Source organism: Diabrotica virgifera, chromosome 7 (genome assembly GCF_917563875.1).
Source record: "Diabrotica virgifera virgifera chromosome 7, PGI_DIABVI_V3a".
Lineage (NCBI taxonomy): Eukaryota > Metazoa > Arthropoda > Insecta > Coleoptera > Chrysomelidae > Diabrotica > Diabrotica virgifera.
In genome coordinates this window covers 91,467,112-91,485,869 of record NC_065449.1, presented here as the reverse complement: position 1 = coordinate 91,485,869, position 18,758 = coordinate 91,467,112, and the positions used below count along the sequence as shown (strand labels likewise).

Genomic DNA, 18,758 nt, shown 5'->3' with positions numbered 1-18,758 from the left:
TAACGTCCATCTCAAAACAGATGCGCACTGGACTATTTAGGCACTTGACGATTACAAAAATAATATTTTTCTACAACCACTATTCAAAGTGCACTTTTCTGCACGGTTTTATGTTAGCAAACTTGATATTTTCTCACAGTATAAGATATTTGACATTAGTGTGCAGAAAAGTGACGTTTCTGTGCCGCAAAGTGACGTTTCTGTGCCGCAAAGTTCTTTTCTGCACAGTTGACTACCTCATTCTGAGTAACGTTATATTCTGTTTACATCCGTGGTTAAACTTTAGACAAATATATAACCTATAAGACAATTATTATATTTAACTATAGCATAGAAACTAAATTATGGATTTACAACTGTTTTATTTTACAATTTTATTCTTATTAAACATTTTATAATTATCAAATAACCAATAAGGATTTAGCAACCTGTGCAAGAGACGTCGAATGAAGTAGGTTTTGTGTAAATCCGTGACTGCATAAATATAATGTCAATAATGTGTAATAATTGTTTAAACGTAAACAAATTAAGGCAGTGCATTAATTTTTTAACTGATTTCTGTGCAATTTATTTAGGTATAAGGAATTTAAATTGATTAGTAGGTATTAATTAAATACAGTTTAAAATTTATCACATAGGTACCTATTATAATTAATCGTCGTTTGGAAATTGTGATTTTTATTTTTAGGAAAAACTGTGCTTGTAGAAAAAGTATAGTGTGAAACACGTGCAGAAAGGTAATTTCTGCACTTGTTGCACAATATACTATTATCTACTCTACCTCATATTATGTATAAGTTTTTACTTTGTGAAAATTATCATTATAGATAGCAGTGCGTGAAGGATTTAAAGTGTGCGTGAAGTAACAATGTATTTTAAATAGGATTTACTTTTTCTTACTGTTTTTTTCACACTTTCATAATAATCAAATATCCTTAACTTTGGCGTTGACATGGTGATGACATGTGAGCAATAAGCTACAACAAAATTTTGACCGTTTTGTGGTTTAAAAGAAGTTAGAATTTTTAAATGTCAAAGTTCTAAAAATTGTAGAATAGAAATTAATTCCAGTGATGAAGAGTTACAGTTTTTTTTATTTGTTTTTCGTAGATAAAATATTGTATAAAACTGTGCGTGAATTACTTTTTGCGAACTTACGCGATGTATAGGACTCGCGCCGCTGTCGCTTGTGCTCTAAACATCGCGTGCGTTCGCAAAAAGCATACTTTACGAACTGTTTCATAAATAACTATTTTACTTGTGTTTTTTAGCCTCAAAAATCGTCATCTTTCGTTCTTTTTCCAGTTTTAAATTGTTTATAATTCAAAAACCATCAACTTAGAGAAAAATTACAAAAGGGCTTTTTGGTTTAGAATGATCCAAAACATCTGACATAATATCTGCCTAATTTATAAAAAAAAGTAAGTTTTTAATTATTAATTAATTACAGTCAGAACAAAATTAGATCGGGGACTCCTTGTTTTTTATAATTATTAGTAATTTTTTTTTTGGACTGAGGTGGAACGCTCTTAGCAGACTAGGGAAGGTGTCTCTAGTACTGTTCGACTCTGACAGGAAAGGAGAACACGCTAGGGCGCACCAACCACAGTATGGCCCGTGCGTACCGCATGCCCCCCATTACCAGCCGCCTACCAACTAAAACCACCCCCTCTTCCGACCCGGAATATCCCTGGACGTGCTCCTTAGGGAGAGATGCATGGGGATATCCCGAGCTGTCTGAAAGAAAGTAATTGGAAACATTGGGTAATTTAAGGGTCTATTTTCCAGCCTAGAAACGGTAGGACGAAATAGAGAAAAGTCTGATTCCTGCACGAAGGAAGGTGGGCCAAACCCTGCCTGAAAACGGCAGGGCTTGGATGACTGTTCTGTAGTGTGGCGGATAGAATGAGCCCTAGAAGAATTAGGGTCATATTTCTCTAACGCGGATTATTTTTTTTATTATTTCTTATTTTGCTTTTTTTATTTTTTTTTTATTGTTTATACATATTTTTTTATTTTATAACTATTGTGTTGACCCGCCTCACCCATTCTGCTCCAGTCGTTCCAACTCGGATTTTCTCTTAATTATACCGGTTATAATGTCAATTATGGCCTCGAAATCGGCCTTGTTTCCGATCGCAAAATTAATAATATTGTTAGGGCCGATGTCGCCAAACCTACTACGAAGCCTGACCTGCTCGTGAGCAAAGACGCTGTACTGGAAAACGCAGTGTTCTGCGTGTTCCCTCACGCGACAGGTCCGGCATAGGTCGTCGTCCGACTTCCCGATCCTGTGGGTGAATGCAATGAATGATCCATGACCGGTCAAAAATTGTGTAAAGTAAAAAATTACTTTCTTGAACTTGCAGGCGTACCACGACTCTACGTTCGGGATCAGCCTTTTGGTCCACTGGGCTTTGGTAAATTCCGCCTCCCATTCCAGCTGCCAGTCCGTCAGGAGTTGTTGTCGTGCTGTCGATCTTACCTCGAGTAAGTGGCCGTGGCGGTGCTCATATAGGAACTGGCGTTCCTTAGCTAGCAGATGTATGGGAGGGGCGCCTGCGATCACCTGTAGAGCCACGGTTGATGCAGTCTTCTATGAGCTTACTACATTCAACAGAGGCTTCCTCTGTGCCTTGTTTATCATATCTCTGTATTTCTTGTGACGTAGAACCTCCACCCAGACCGGAATCCCATAGAGAAGGGTAGACTGTATTCTCCGGGCACTACTTGGCCCTCCGATATTTGGTGTTATTTTTCGGAGAGCTACAGTTTGTGCCTCGGCCTTCCTCACCACCCTTGCGAGGTGTTTGGTGAATCCCAGCCCTTTGTCGAGGTCAACGCCAAGATATTTGGCACAGAGGCTCGACTTGAGCTCGCTGTTTCCAAAATGGAACAACAGGTCCGGTCTATCCCTAGGTCCCTTTAGGATCCTTATTTTAGGATTATTAGTAACCTACTAAATTACATATTCAATAATTTTTATCTATTAACTATATCAGTGCAGATCGACCTTATATCGGATCCTCTGCTATAAAATAATGTTAAACGTTACTCTATCAAACATTCGATGTCTAAATCTATTTGGCTATTATTATTATCAGGACTGTTACTGTCGTTCTGTTGATTGGTTTACTCCTACTATAATTTCTTAGAGCTAGGAATAGAGCTCCCATTATGGACTTACCGCTATCATTAGTGATCATGACAAAGCTCTATACCAAAGATTTTACTACCGGTGTTTCTATATTTAGCTTATTGTCATGTCATAATTTGCATTGTTATTTTAAAAATAGTTTCTTTATTGTATAATTCCACATATTTTACAGTCTTTTCATTGCTATGTATCGCTATGTAGGAAAGAAAATATTCTAGAGCTAATTTGCTGTAACTCGACATTCGGAGACTCACTATTTTTCATTTCGTGAAAAAGTAACCATAAATACTCCTCTGATGATCCCTAGTGAGGGCGTATGGGCGTATATGGTCGTATCTCAACGAATTGAAATGTAAGATGTCTCTCATTTTCATTTTACAGCGAATTAGTCCAGGAACTGAAGCTTGTCATCTCGCAATTTTTACAAAATTTTTTCAAACTGAATTCTTGGGAATTAAATAACCTAAAATTTTGTATAAAAACATTTTTTCGTATCTATGGTGCTAATCTTTCTAATCTGAAGAAAATTGTATTTTTTACCAAACTACAAAAAATCGTTCTTCGCTTTTAACTCCAGCTTTTTTCATTCCTTCAGTCCTTCCAGCCAGTCAAACTTATTCAATCTATTATTAATACATATATAAATAAGAATAAATAAGGCAAATGACTAAAAACACATTTTGTAGGTTTTTATAAGATCTATTAGCGTATTAGGATTAAATCTTTTTAAAATCCTCAGTCGCAAAAAGAGGACTTTGAAAGGGTTGTTAAGGTGGTTTTTGCATGTTATTTCAAGATTTAATTGTCCATAGCTCACTCAATTTTTGCTGTAGAAAAATTTTTTGCAAATCCGCTTCTTGGGAATTAAATAAGCTACAAGTTCATATTTAAAAATTTTTCGTATCTCTGATGCTAATCTTGCTATTCTGAAGAAAACGCCATTTTTTTTCATACTATAAAAATTCGTTATTCGCTTTTAACTAATTTTTTTTAAAAACTAATCAGTCTAAGCCCGGTCAAGCTTCTAAAACCTATTATTAATACTTTCTTTCTTTCTCTCCTTCCTTATACCCTTTCAGGTGTCGGATTTGGGTTAAGTTTAGCTACATATTCACCCATCTCTTCCATTCTTTTCTGTCTTGTGCTATTAGTTTCATTTCTTCTAGCGTTTTCTGTTTAATTTTTCCTGCTTCTACTATTTGCTGTATCCATTTTTTCCTCGGTCTGCCTTTTTTCTTTTTTGTAATATTCCTTGTTTCGTGAACTTTCCTTGTTAGTCTACTAGGTTTCATTCTCATTAGATGTCCATACCAGTTTAATTGTCTCTTTATTATTTTATTCATTATCGGTTCCTGTTTAGTTATCACTCTTATTGCCTCATTTCTTATTCTATCCCATTTGGTATTTCCGGCTATAGCTCGTAGATGTTTCATCTCAATTGCATTTATCCTACTATTATGCTTTTTCTGCAAAGTCCAATTTTCGCTCGTATACAGTATCGTCGGTATCACAATCGTATTATATATTTTAATTTTTGTTTCCTGGGACAATTCGTTTTTCCTCAGAACTGGCGCTAGTGCGTAGTACAGTTTGTTTGATTTTTTGGTTCTCTTTGTTATTTCGAGGTCTATTTTCCCATCATTGGTAATTATACTTCCAAGATAATCATATGCGGTAACTATTTCCAGTTGAGTATTCTTGCATTTTATATTTACTTCATTTTCTTCCTTTTCGCCGATGACCATTATTTTACTTTTCTCGATGTTTATATCCATTTTTAATTTCTCTATTTCTTCTGTCCATATGTTTATAAGTTTTTGCATTTTTGTCACGGAATCTGCTATAAGGACTATATCATCCGCATACAATAAGGCTTCTATTTTTATTAGTTGTAGTCTTTGGTACCCGTGTTGAGCTGCCCCCCCCCCCCACTTGCAAAAATTAAAAAACAAATAGCCCTGATTTATGAGCTATTTATGAGCTCTCATATTCCGCAAACTAAAAATTTTGAGCTCGTTCCACAGAGCAGGAATTTAATACCCTAGTGGGGGGGGGCTGAGTCAGCCCCCCCCACTACTTAAAAATAGGAATATTGAATCGGTTTTTGCGGCAGAATTACGAGCTATTTATGAGCTCTTGAAATTATATAGTTTCGATTTTTGAGCTCATCCCCTTCACCCCCAAACAACCCTTTAATTGATTTAACTGAAGAGAAAGATGCTGAGAAAACTTAAAATATATCGTATTGCGAATATAATTCCTATAGCTTATATACTCTAAGAATAAACTATTAAATCAAGAGCATTTCGATTATTGAGCTACAACCCCTTCGCCAGAAAACCACCCTATCTTCCCGGCTTAAGAGAAAGTTGTACTTAAAATGCGTTAAACTAATTATTTGGCGACTACAAATCATTTAATAATTTATAAGCTTCCAAATTACGCGCATTTAGATCAGTAAATTGCAATTTATTTTGTATAGTGCAGTCACTGAAGGTAAAAATAAACGATTACCTTCAATTTCGGTGAACCTTCATCGATTTTCACGAAAATTGGTCAGTGGTTAGAGGATACGTCAAGAAACAAAGGTGACATGGTACCACCTTGCGCCTTTACCCTGAGGGTGGATACCGCCCCTTCTCGGGGGTGAAAATTATTTTATAAAAAATAACTGCACAAATCAATAAAAGAACAAATTAAAAGCAAAATTTATTATATAAAGTTAATAAAACAAGTAAATACTTTTTAAGTTAGTAAAGATCAAAGATTTTAATTATTTGTGAAAAAAATGCATGTTTTGAAGAGGTTTTTTGTAAATCACTAAAAAACTGCAAGTTTTTACAAAAAAGTAAATAGTAGTTTAATTCGTATAGCTTATATTCTAAAAATAAACTCTAAAATCACGCGCCTTTCGATTATTGAACTACAACCCCTTCTCAAGAAAACCATCCCATATTCCCGGCTTAAGAGAGGGTTGTACTTAAAATAATTTAAATTAATTATTTGTCGACTATATATTGTTTAATAATTTATGAGCTCGCAAAATATACGCATCTCAATTATTGAATTGCCATTTTCTTTCTATAGTGCAGTCACTGAAGGTAAAAATCAACTATGACCTTGGATTTCGGTAAATTTCCATTCATTTTCACGAAAATTGGTGAGCGGATTTTGATACTATCAACTTTTTCTGGATCTTATTTTTCATAGGTATTTCTAAGTACTTTGACAAGTATTTAGTACCTAAGTGTTATAAAATGCATCTCTTTCCCGTTATTTAAGCTTGAACCCTTAGATTTGAACAGTCGCGGAAAAAAATATACATTTAATTACCAATAACTTACTTTAAATTAACATTAAAGGGTTTTTCAAGTAAGCAATTTATTATATTTTTTATTAGCTTCAATTTTAGTGATGAAAACTTTTTTGTAAAAACTTACAGTTTTTGAGTCATTTTAAAAGTCAATTAAAATATTTGATCTTTAATAATTCAAAAAGTATTGATTTATTTTAATCACATTATATAACAAATTTTGCTTACAATTTGTCTCTCTCTCGATTTGTGGGGTTATCTTTAATAAAGTAATTTTCACTCCCGAGAAGGGGTGACATATACCCCAGGCTAAAACCCCAAGTTGTTATTGTCAATTCGTGAAAATAAATGGCGATTTACCGAAATCGAAGGTAATAGTTGATTTTTACCTTCAGTGACTGCACTATAGAAAGAAAATGGCAATTCAATAATTGAGATGCGTATATTTTGCAAGCTCATAAATTATTAAACGATATGTAGTCGCCAAATAATTAATTTAAATTATTTTAAGAACAACTCTCTCTTAAGCCGGGAATATGGGGTCGTTTTCTTGCGAAGGGGTTGTAGCTCTATAATCGAAAGACGCGTGATTTAAGAGTTTATTCTTAGAATATAAGCTATACGAATTAAACTACTATTAACTTTTTTGTAAAAACTTAAAGTTTTTCAGTGATTTACAAAAAACCTCTCCAAAACATGCATTATTTTCACAAATAATTAAAATCTTTGATCTTTAATAACTTAAAAAGTATTGACTTATTTTATTAACTTTATATAATGAATTTTGCTTTTAATTTGTTTTTTTATTGATTTGTGCATTTATTTTTTATAAAATAATTTTCACCCCCGAGAAGGGGCGGTATCCACCCTCAGGGTAAAGGCGCAAGGTGGTACCATGTCACCTTTGTTTCTTGACGTATCCTCTAACTACTGACCAATTTTCGTGAAAATCGATGAAGGTTCACCGAAATTGAAGGTAATCGTTGATTTTTACCTTCAGTGACTGCACTATACAAAATAAATTGCAATTTACTGATCTAAATGCGCGTAATTTCGAAGGTTATAAATTATTAAATGATATGTAGTCGCCAAATAATTAGTTTAATGCATTTTAAGTACAACTTTCTCTTAAGCCGGGAAGATAGGGTGGTTTTCTTGCGAAGCGGTTGTAGCTCAATAATCGAAATGCTCTTGATTTAATAGTTTATTCTTAGAGTATATAAGCTATATGAATTATATCCGCAATACGATATATTTTAAGTTTTCTCAGCATCTTTCTCTTAAGTTAAATCAATTAAAGGGTTGTTTGGGGGTGAAGGGGATGAGCTCAAAAATCGAAAGTATATAATTTCAAGAGCTCATAAATAGCTCGTAATTCTGCCGCAAAAACCGATTCAATATTCCTATTTTTAAGTAGTGGGGGGGGCTGACTCAGGGTATTAAATTCCTGCTCAGTGGAACGAGCTCAAAATTTTTAGTTTGCGGAATAGGAGAGCTCATAAATAGCCCATAAATCAGGGCTCTTTGTTATTTAATTTTTGCAAGTGGGGGGGGCAGCTCAACACGGGTGTCTTTGGTATCCTATTGTTGTCTGTATTTGGTTCGTTCTTTCTCCAGTATTTCTAGTCAATTCATTCATGAATATTATGAATAGTAGCGGACTAAGACTGTCTCCTTGTTTAATACCTCTTTCCCAATTGAATTCTTCAGATCTTTCTCCTGCTATATGTACACACCCTTTTACTACTCTGTATATACTTTCAATTATTTTTATCAGTGTAATTGGTACTTTCATGTTCTGCAAACATTTCCATATCATTTTTCTTTCCATAGAGTCGAATGCTGCCCTTAAATCTATGAACGCTAGAATGAGCTTTCCCCAGAGTCAATACTTCTTCCTATTATATTTCTAATGATGTAAATGTTATCGTTTGTCTGCCTTTCTGGTCTAAACGCTGCTTGTTTCTCTCCCAGTTCTTTTTCTACCTCTTGGCTTAGCATCTTCTCTACTATTTTCGTGTATATTCTAAAACATACCGATGACAAACATATTGCTCTATAATTTTCGCAGTTGACGTGTTCTCTCTTTTTGTATATTGGCACTATAAGGTTACTTTGCCAGTCTTTTGGGATTTGCTGCTTTTCCCATGCCTCTTTGTATATTTTCAACAACCAGTTTATCCCTTCTTCTTCCACGTACTTGACCATTTCCGGGTCTATGTCATCATCCCCTCCAGCTTTACCTATTTTTACGTTTGGTACTTCCTGTATTACTTCTTCTCTACTTATTTGCTCTATTTCTTTGTTCTCGTTATCTTGATATATTTCATTTCTATCATCTATTGTTTCGTTTCTAAATTTGTTTTCATAGTATTCTTTCCATACTTTAGCTATCTGTTCTGAATCTGTTTGGATCTGGTTTGTTGTATCCCTTACGGCTGTTATTTCTTTACGTTTTCCTTTCTTCATATGTCTGATTGTTGTCCAGAAGCTTCTATTATTTCTTACATAGTTTTCCTGTAATTCTTCTCCAAACTCTTCCCACGTCTTTGTTTTTGCTTTCCTTATGGTGTTTTTCGCTAATCATCTCAGCCTTTTGTATTCTTCTTTATCTTCTTCCAGCTCGGTTTCAATGTATTTTTTCCATGCTATTTTCTTTTTCTTCACTGCTGTATTAACTTCATTGTTCCACCATCTCGTTCTTCTATGGTGTTTGTTATGTTTTCTGATTCCACATATTTCTGTTGCTGTAGACTTTATGACTACTTTGAAGGCGTTCCATCTTTCCTCCAGTATCCATTCTTCTTTTTGGTTTTCTAGTTGTCTTAATCTTCTATTTGTTTCGTTTTTGTAATGTTCACGCACCTGTTCTAATTTGAGCTTATTTACTTTTACTCTTTCGTAATCTTTTCTTTCCACCTCCTTTATTTTTTCATCCTCGAGTTTTGCAGTAACCATCCTGTGCTCTGTAGCTAGTTCTGGTTCCTTTTCGGTTAAGACGTTTTGTATTTTATCTTCTAGGTTTCTCGTATAAATTATATAGTCTTTCAAACTTTTCGCTCTTCTCTCTTCCGCCACGAACATATATTTGTCTTCCATGTTTTGGTTTGTAAATGTGTTTCCTATTAGTAGGTCATTTGCTTGGCAGAGGTCTAGCATTTTGATACCATTCCTGTTCAAACATTCCTCTCCGTATCTTCCAATGCATCCTAATCCTTTGTTGACATCCTTGTCCACTCTAGAATTCCATTCTCCTAAAATTATGATTTTCTCTCTCGATTCTCTTAATTTGTCTAGTGCTCTTTGGAGTTCATTGTAGAATTCTGTCATCGTTTCTTCATCTCTGCCTTCAGTTGGTCCATATAATTGTATAAATCCTATTTTGTCTTTTAGGTCAATTTGGATTGTTATAATTCTAGATGATGATATTTCATAGTGTGTTATTCTTGCTTCTAGTCTCTTATTTACTATTATACCAACTCCTTCCTTTGCTCTTTGTCCCTGCGGTACTCCTGAATAATAAAGACTATATTCCTCATTTTTAATACATAAATAAAAAAAGACCAAATAAGGTTAATGATTAATTTTAATTATGGTGATGATTAGCGGGTTGCTTGCGATTACTTTTTCGCTGAAAAAAATAGGGACTGATTTTCTTTTCATTATAAGTCACTTAATTTTTGAGCTAGAAACTTTGTTTTTATTTCTGGAGATAGATATTTTTAAGTACTTTAAATTAGTTTAAATCAGTTGTCTTTGAAAAATGCATAGTTTTCTCGTCATTTGACTTTGAAACTACAATAAACTATAGCTCGATTAGTATTGGTCATAAAGAAAATTAAAAAAACAACAGTTTTGTTTATTTTTTCAAAAGGTACATTTTTGTTTAGTGAAATTGTTCTGATAAAACGAAAACTTTTGGATACAACTAACACTTTCGATAACGAATAAAAATCGAAAACTATCAATTTTATCAAAAAAATGTGTAGAACGTTTTTTGCTTAGAATGAACGTTTTTACGAACTTTTGTGATTAAAATATAATAAAAAATGTCCACCCCCAAGATGGGGTGGCAAGCACCCCCAGGGTAAAAGCGCCTTTTGGCATGATATAGATTTTCAAGCAAATTGATCCATTCTGTAAAAATTGCGAGGTTTTATTCTATTTTAATAGCTTCATTACTTGGACTAAATTCGTTTATATTAGTTTTTCTCCTAGCTGAGAATAGGGACCAAGATTTCGTTGCAACTAAACCTTGATGAATAGGCAGGTAGCGAAGTGCAACTTTTAGGCATTCTCGTGTCTTCTTTCATTCATCGTTTTTTTTTTGGTTTTCAAGTAATAGAAACCACGAATACACGCTTAAACAGATACTTGTCTAAAGAGAAGTGTTTATTTCTCAGAAAATAAAACTTGAAATTAGTCTATAACTCTTCCTATGGTAGATATTCGAAGATTCTAGATATAGTGTCACTTAGCCTCGTAGATTTTACACACATTGTTGTGACTTTGCGACCTAAATGATCTTCTCTCTACCCCACCTCCATGCTTGTGACTTTTGGATGGCTTTTAGTGTCTGCTGTCGAGCCCCTTTCCGTTTGAAATCTTGATTCAAAAATAGGGTGGTGCGAAAAAAGTCAAGTTGATAATCCCGTATCGCTATAGTGCGGAAAAGTTGCGATTGGTAATTACAGAAAAACAAAACAAACATTATTAAAATCGGACTTTATCTTCCGATCCCGCAAGGGGCCTAAAAGTTATGAAAAAAATGAAATTTTACCTTTTCTTCAGAAACTTTTTATTTATCCTCCATGTACGTTTTATTTATCGCTATAGTAAAATTTATTTACAGTTTGCATGGTTAAGTAATAAAAACAACAGTTTTACGCATCTACGAATATCTTCCGATCCCGCAAGGTCAATCAAAATCTATAAATATTTGAAATTTTCGATGATTTTGATAAATTAAAAAACATTTAGTTATCTCATTTTTCTCCTACATTGTGAAGTTTTTCGCTTGTTTATATATTGTATGACAATACTTAAACAACCCAGAACTCACAACGAGGAGATGGTTGCACTTCTAGCTCCACACACACCCTTCTCTCCAACCAACCAATGAGTGTGATTTTTACATTATTTACATAGTAAATTTCTTTTTCATGCTTGTATCCAGCTTTTAAACGTCAACTTTGTATTGTGATTTGATGGTAGAATCTGGCAGCATGGATCTTGATTTAAGTGTTGCCCTTATGAATCCATCTCTTGATTGGGGCCCACATACATCAGTCCAGGGGTGACCAACTCGGACTCGAGATCTACTGTCTGCCTTTCTAATTCTCTGGGATCTACTGACTAGGAATTTTTGTAATATTTAGGACGGGAATAGATAGGTAGGTAGATAATTTTTTCTTGTCATCGATCGACTGACCTAGGGGTCGCAATCGACGGGTTGGCCTCCCCTGCATTAGACGATGCTTCCGTGACCAACTTTAGGCACCTCTCATCAGCTTGCGTTTGCGTATGTCAGGGATAGTTTTGTACATTCTAGTCTGGTATGTCGCCCGATGTAATGCAAGAACTTATATCTTCATTTGACACTTCGAAGAAGTGGTGGAGAAGATAGTTTTGCAACAGTCTGCAATAGTTTTGCAACATTATATTCCAGTCTATTATTTCAGTTTAGTCCCGTTCTTCAAAATTTCAAGTAGTAGGGAGAAAGAAAACACATTAGAGAGCTAGGGCTAAGGAGAGTGTTAAAAGCCGGATAGACTAAAGCCAAGGGCAAACGTATTAGAAATTTCATCCCTCCTACTTTAAATTTTGAAGCACAGGACTACACTGAAATATTAGATTGGAATGTTGCAAAACTATCTTCTCCACCAGTTCTTCAAAGCGTTTCAAATGAAGATATAAGTTCCTACATTATATTAGGCAACACGCCAGACTGGAATGTACAAAACCATCCCTGTCATACGCAAGCTGTCTAGCGGTACGTAGAGTTGGTCACGGAAGTATCGTCTAATGTTTGTGGGACCCAATCAAGAGATGGATTCATCAAGGCAACACTTAAATCAAGGTCCATGCTGCCAGATTTTACCACCAAATCAAAATTCAACGTTGACGTTTAAAAGCTGGATACAAACAAATGAAAAAGAAATGTACTATGTAAATAATGTAAAAACCACACACTCATTGGTTGTATGGAGAGAAGGGTGTGGGTGGAGTAAAAAGTGCAACCACCTTCTTGTTGTGAGTTCTGGGTCGTTTAAATATTATTATACAATATATAAACAAGCGAAGAGCTTCACAATGTAACAGAAAAATGAGATAACTAAATGTTTCTTAATTTATCAAAATCATCAACAATTTCAAATTTTTATAGATTTTGATTGACCTTGCGCGATAGGAAGATATTCGTTAAGTGCGTAAAACTATTGTTTTTATTACTCAACCATGCAAACTGTAAATAAATTTTATTATAGCGATAAATAAAATTTACATGGAAAATAAATAAAAATTTCCGAAAAAAAGGTAAAATTTCATTTTTTCATAATCTTTAGGCCCGTTGCGGGATCGGAAGATAAATTCCGATTTGAATAATTTTTGTTTTGTTTTTCTTGTAATTACCAATCGCAACTTTTCCGCACTATAGCGATACTGGATTAACAACTTGACTTTTTTCGCACCACCCTATTCAACAAGTAAAGCAGTACCAGCTATCAAAAAGACTTCATAATATTCAGCTGAGCGGGGTGTTGATCCCTTGTTTAAGTAATTTCACAGTTCCAACAATAGCACACCGCTGAGCTGAATATTAATGAGTTTTTTAGATACCTGGTAAGGGAAGATATACTTAAACGTTTTGCCTGTTGCGTTGCTCATTCTCACTTCTGAGTTTCATCGTGGTTTTCCTGACCACTCCTAAGTATTATTGTATAGCTATTTTGTTGAGACATTTTATGCAATTTACTATTTTGATTCGGATAAACCACAATTTACTTTAAAATAGTTTATTTTGACGATTCAAAATACAAAATGTTAATCGATTTCCGAAGTGGAAATCAAAACGTCAAAATAAACTTATTGTATAGTAAAACAGTGGCCTATTACTACTAAAAATAGTAAATTTCAATTCTCACCAGCTTTTTTTTCGAAAATACGACGAGACATAATAAGGTTCCAAATTTTCCGAATGACTGAAGCTTGTTCAGCTTTGCCTTGGGTATGCTTATGTCACCTCAGTAGCAACCATAACCGAACATAAAGAGTCACTTCATCACGACTGCTTCACCTCTCGGAGTGTCTCTATAGTGTACCCTAGTGAGACCTAGTGTTTCTAAAGTTTACAAAACATAATTTGGTTTGCATTTTGCATACCACTATAGTCATTTATGGCATGTTTATGTTTCGTGGATCTTAAGAAAGCATTTGACAGGGTCAAAAAAGAACGTTATCCATTTGTTATACTCAGAAGAGATATGAGATACCTCTAGGAAGAAATAAAACTATCGAAAATATCTACCAAATGGCTGAAAGATTTCGGTCGATGGTCTTTTGGTATATAGTACCAATAAAGTATAATTCTCTCTCTTTCCCTCTCTCTCTTTCTCTCTCTTTCTCTCTCTCACCCTCTCTCTCTCTATCTATATATCTATCTATCTATCTATCTATCTATCTACAAAAACTAGAAGATAAAAGTAACTGACCCAATTGAAGTTAGAAATGGGATTCGGGAGATTCCCTGAGTCTATTATTGTTCAACCTGATCATGGATGAAATAAACAAAAAAGTAACAAATACAAAAGGATATCAAATGTTAGAAAAACAACTTAAAATATTCTGCTATGCAGACTATGCAATCCTAATCTCGCAAAGTGAAGATGATTTGCAACATATGCTGCACAATTTAACATGACCGCCAGAAAATTTAACATGTTAATTTCCCAAACAGACAAAATGCATGGTTATAACAGCAAATCCAATAAGATGAAAATTAGAACTAGAGGGTCAGATAAAAGAACAAGTGATGGAATTTATATATCTAGGCATCACACTATCTACATACCTACGTAAATCTCGAAACAAAAGCGGAAAATCAAGTGAATAGACCAATCAGAGCCGCACGTTTCCTGAATGACACAATATGGAGAAATAAAAATATGGCAAAAGAGATGAAAGGCGGAACTTACAAAACAGCCATCAGACCAATAGTAACCTGACGCAGAGAGGACAAAAATATAGCTCGAAACAGCGGAGTTGAAAACCCTTCGAAAAATCGATGGTAGGACACTATGAAACAATATGGATAGCGAGAGACGTTTCCCCAATAGGAAGACGATCAGTGGAAAGTCCACGAAAACGATGGAAAGACAACTTACTAGAGGCACATTGAAACAACAGACATAGTCATGCCTATAAAAAAGAAAAAAAGAGAAGAAGACAATACTCATTTTCACTTTTACAATTCTCATGAAACTGAAATCTGAAATATCTTGTACAATGTCTTTGAAACCTCTTAATTGTTATAGTTCAATCTGTCCCCTCTTTTTTTTGTGTAGGATCTGGGCGAAAAATTCTAGAGCATCATTCTTTAGGAATTTGTTCTTCATTTCATACTTTGACAATTATATTTTAAATGTAATTTATAGGAGCATTATGTCCTTGTTTACCTCTTTAAAACCTTATTGTTTTTATGACCTATCAGTTCAGTATAAAGGTACGTATAGATATGCGCGCCGGGCACTCCGCGCCATGTGTGCGCTGTGCGTTCGTTAGATTAGTACGTGTTTTCAAGTGGCGCACCACGATTCAACTTCTGTCGGCGCACACATGGCGCGAAGTGCGCGGCGCGCACATTTATACGTACCTTAACATATTATGAAATTTAAATGCCAAATTATTTGGTTCTTCCATATCAAACCGAAAGATTAACATTTCATTGTTTATAATTACTTGATTATGTAATCCAATGTTTTAATGTTTTAATATTTTGTAGTATTCTTTTTCTCATGAGCATCTTTCAGTGCGTCACAGTTTTTCCATTTCTTTCTAACGCATTAAATTGTATGTGACAGTAACAAAGGCAGGTCTGTGATTACAGACATTTATAATATATATTTTATATATACCGGGTGGTGAATTGGAAAACGGGCCATAGGAAACTCAATGTAAAATTCTAAACTGTTGAATTCCTGCTACCCTATTTATTTTATATCAAAAGACATTAGAAACTATTTGTAGAGGATTGAAATCTGTTTTAAAAACAACTGTTAAAATTGTTCTACGAATTAAACATATTCCAAAAATTTTGTAAAAATGTAATACATTTTTCAGTTTTTCAGCCCAAAATTAGGCCACACACAGTGCAATAATGTGTCACAATAAAGTTATTATTTTCACATTTTATCATTTATTGTTTAAAACACTACAGTTGATAAGATACTCTCAGTTGCAGAGAAAGTATTAATAATAAATATTTTTTATTTAGTCAATGGTGTGAGCACTGTCAGTTAAATAGTAACGTGTGGCCTAACTTTTACACACATACCTACTGTGGCAAATGTATTATATTTTTCAAAATTTTGGAATGCGTTTAAATCGTAGAAGAATTTTAACTTTTGATTTTAATACAGATTTCAATTCTCTACAAATATTCTCTCATGTCTTTTGATTTAAAATAATTAGGGAAGCAGGAATTCAACAGTTTAGAATTTTACATTGAGTTTCCTATGGCCCGTTTTACGATTCACCACCCGCCACCTATAACATATAATCGAAAAAAAAATTATTTACGAATTACATAATATATGGCATTTCGTTCGTTGCAATCCGGGACTGCACGCTGGGGGTTTGTTTTGGTTGGATCAGAGAGAGCAGCATATGTGCCTCCTGATGAGAGACTAAAAAGTTTCGAAACCGGTAGAGGTGCTTGCTGCACTCTCTGATTGGACTAGAATATGGTTCGGCTGTGTTTTCGTTTTGCAACGAAATTGAAAATGGTTATTGTTGGAGTATGAAGGGAACCATTCTCGTTGGCACTTTACCGCGCTGAGCAGATGGGACGTGAATTGTAAATTGTAGAATTCCCTCATCTTCCTTAGTCTCAGCATCCGTATGGCTTGCAAATTGTAGAAGCCTCGGAGGTGTAACCAGAGAAGGTTCCCATTGTTTTCATTCTGGTGGGGTGTAGAATAGCATTATGTTGTTTTATATGCCATTAGAGTGAAAACTTAGTCTTTTTACATAATATATCTACGATTATAATCTGTACAATTTATAAGACTATACAAATAAAACAAAATACCATTTTATAAATGCAATAAACACAATTGATTTGTTTTTATGACAAATTGCAAATAAAATGTGACAACTGTCAGATTTAACTAAAATGTCATGTTAGAATAAATGTCATAAATGTTTATTATCAAGGACTTACCTTTTTTTCTATCATTTGTGACGCACTGAAAAATGCCCATGAAAAGGACCATAATATTGTTACTTCTTGTTATAATTCCTTACCATTGAAAACTATGCCCAGTACATTTTATACGCAATGTGAAATCAGCTAAAAATGCACTATAGTTATGCTATTAGAAAAATGACCAAATAGTTCTTGTTAAATATAGGTAACCCATTTGACTAAAATTTTTTAACCTTCGTTGTTTTTTTTTTAGAAAAAGGCCTCTTGTGCCTGCTGTTGACGATATGTTTCTCACAAACATTTTCCCACGGTGTGTCATCATTATCAGATAAATTTAAAATATTGTTCCAATTTAAACAACTGGACTTCGAGTATCCAACTGCTGCGGCAAGAAAGTCAGATATAGATGCAGGTCTCTTTATTCCAGGAAAACCAGCTCCGATTGATACCGATGTCTATTACCCAGGTAAGAACATCTATGATTTCGGATTTCATAAGACTACTCATTTTATTTTCTATTGTTATTCATGTCTCTTAAACTAGAACAGTTGATCAAAATAAGTATGTCACGATGAATACCCACAGAAAATTGAAATCAGCATCAACATTCAACCTGGATCCATACATGACCTCCATGCTAGATGTTGGATGTTGGATATAGGTCTCCTTCAGTCTTTTCCATGAATTCCTGTTTTGTGCTTGTGCTGTTTGCATTCAATTTTTGTCGATCCGTTTTAGGTCATCAGACCGTGGTATTGTGTATTATTCGCTGTGCCCATCTGTTATCCGACATTCTAGCTATGTATAACATGCCCAGTTCCACTTTAGGGTCATAATTCTTTCTATTGCATCTCTCACTCCTGTTATTTGTCTAATTTTCTTGTTAGTCATGCGATCCCTACGACAAATGCCTATATAACATTAAGCGATTCATGGCTTTTTGGGCAACACAAATTTTATTGCTGACTTTACTTTCTTGGTTATTGTTAAAGTTTGTGCACCTTATGTAAGTACTGGCAACACGCATTGATCAAAGACTTTTCTTTTGAGACACGTAGCCATCTCTGATTTAAGGACTTAGCTCAGCTTGCTGTTTGATTATCTCTTCCTATGCGTATCTCATGCTCTAAGTACTTATAAGAGGTAGTTTCTTCTGTGAAACCACCACATCCATAGGCGTAACCAGGATGAGCCTAAGGGGCGGTTACAACTACCTGAAAGGGGAGGTTACAACTACTAGAAGGTCTCTGAGGGCTATGGTGTTAAGCGTATAGAGCTCAAAGTACATCCCAATGGGTGGGTTATAACCCCCAAACCCCCCTGGTTACGCCTATGACCACATCTGTGTTTTTGTATGGTTGATTTTTAATCCAACTTGTAGGGAGGCTAGGTATAATTTCTCCAGTTGCGATACTGCATTACCGATGCTGTCAGCAAAAATAAAACAATATCGTCAGCGAACCTCAAATGACTATTGAAGTATTTCTCCGTTGACATTAATTCCTTTTTCACTCAGATTTGTGTTCTTAAACATGTGTTCTAATAATTTAATAATTTTGGCAAAATTGTGTCTCCCTGTCGCACTTTCCGTTTTACTTTAAATGCGTTGGGCTTTTTATTTACCAGTTTCACGCTTGCTGTCGCATTTTGATATATATTATGTATTTGATCATGTTGATATAGCGATGATCTATACGGCACTGTGTAAAGATTTTAACATTTTTTTATGACTTATGGTTCAAAAGGTTTTTCGTTGTCAACAAATATCAGGAATAATGGCTTGTTATATTATCACTCTTTTCTATTAAGTTCTTAATTACTTGTAAATGATCATTCGTGTCATACCCTGCTCTAAAACCTGCTTG

General features: G+C 34.5%; 1 protein-coding gene across 9 annotated transcripts in view; it reads left to right on the top strand.

Moving 5' to 3' along the window:
* LOC114335683 (major royal jelly protein 2) overlaps nt 1-18,758 on the top strand; it is a 267,509-nt gene that overhangs the window by 93,954 nt on the left and 154,797 nt on the right. For all 9 annotated transcript variants that reach the window (XM_050655703.1, XM_050655702.1, XM_050655701.1 and 6 more), the window contains one exon: nt 17,147-17,359. In XM_050655703.1, coding sequence (XP_050511660.1) covers nt 17,147-17,359 — 213 coding nt within the window. The remainder of the gene's footprint in view (nt 1-17,146; nt 17,360-18,758) is intronic.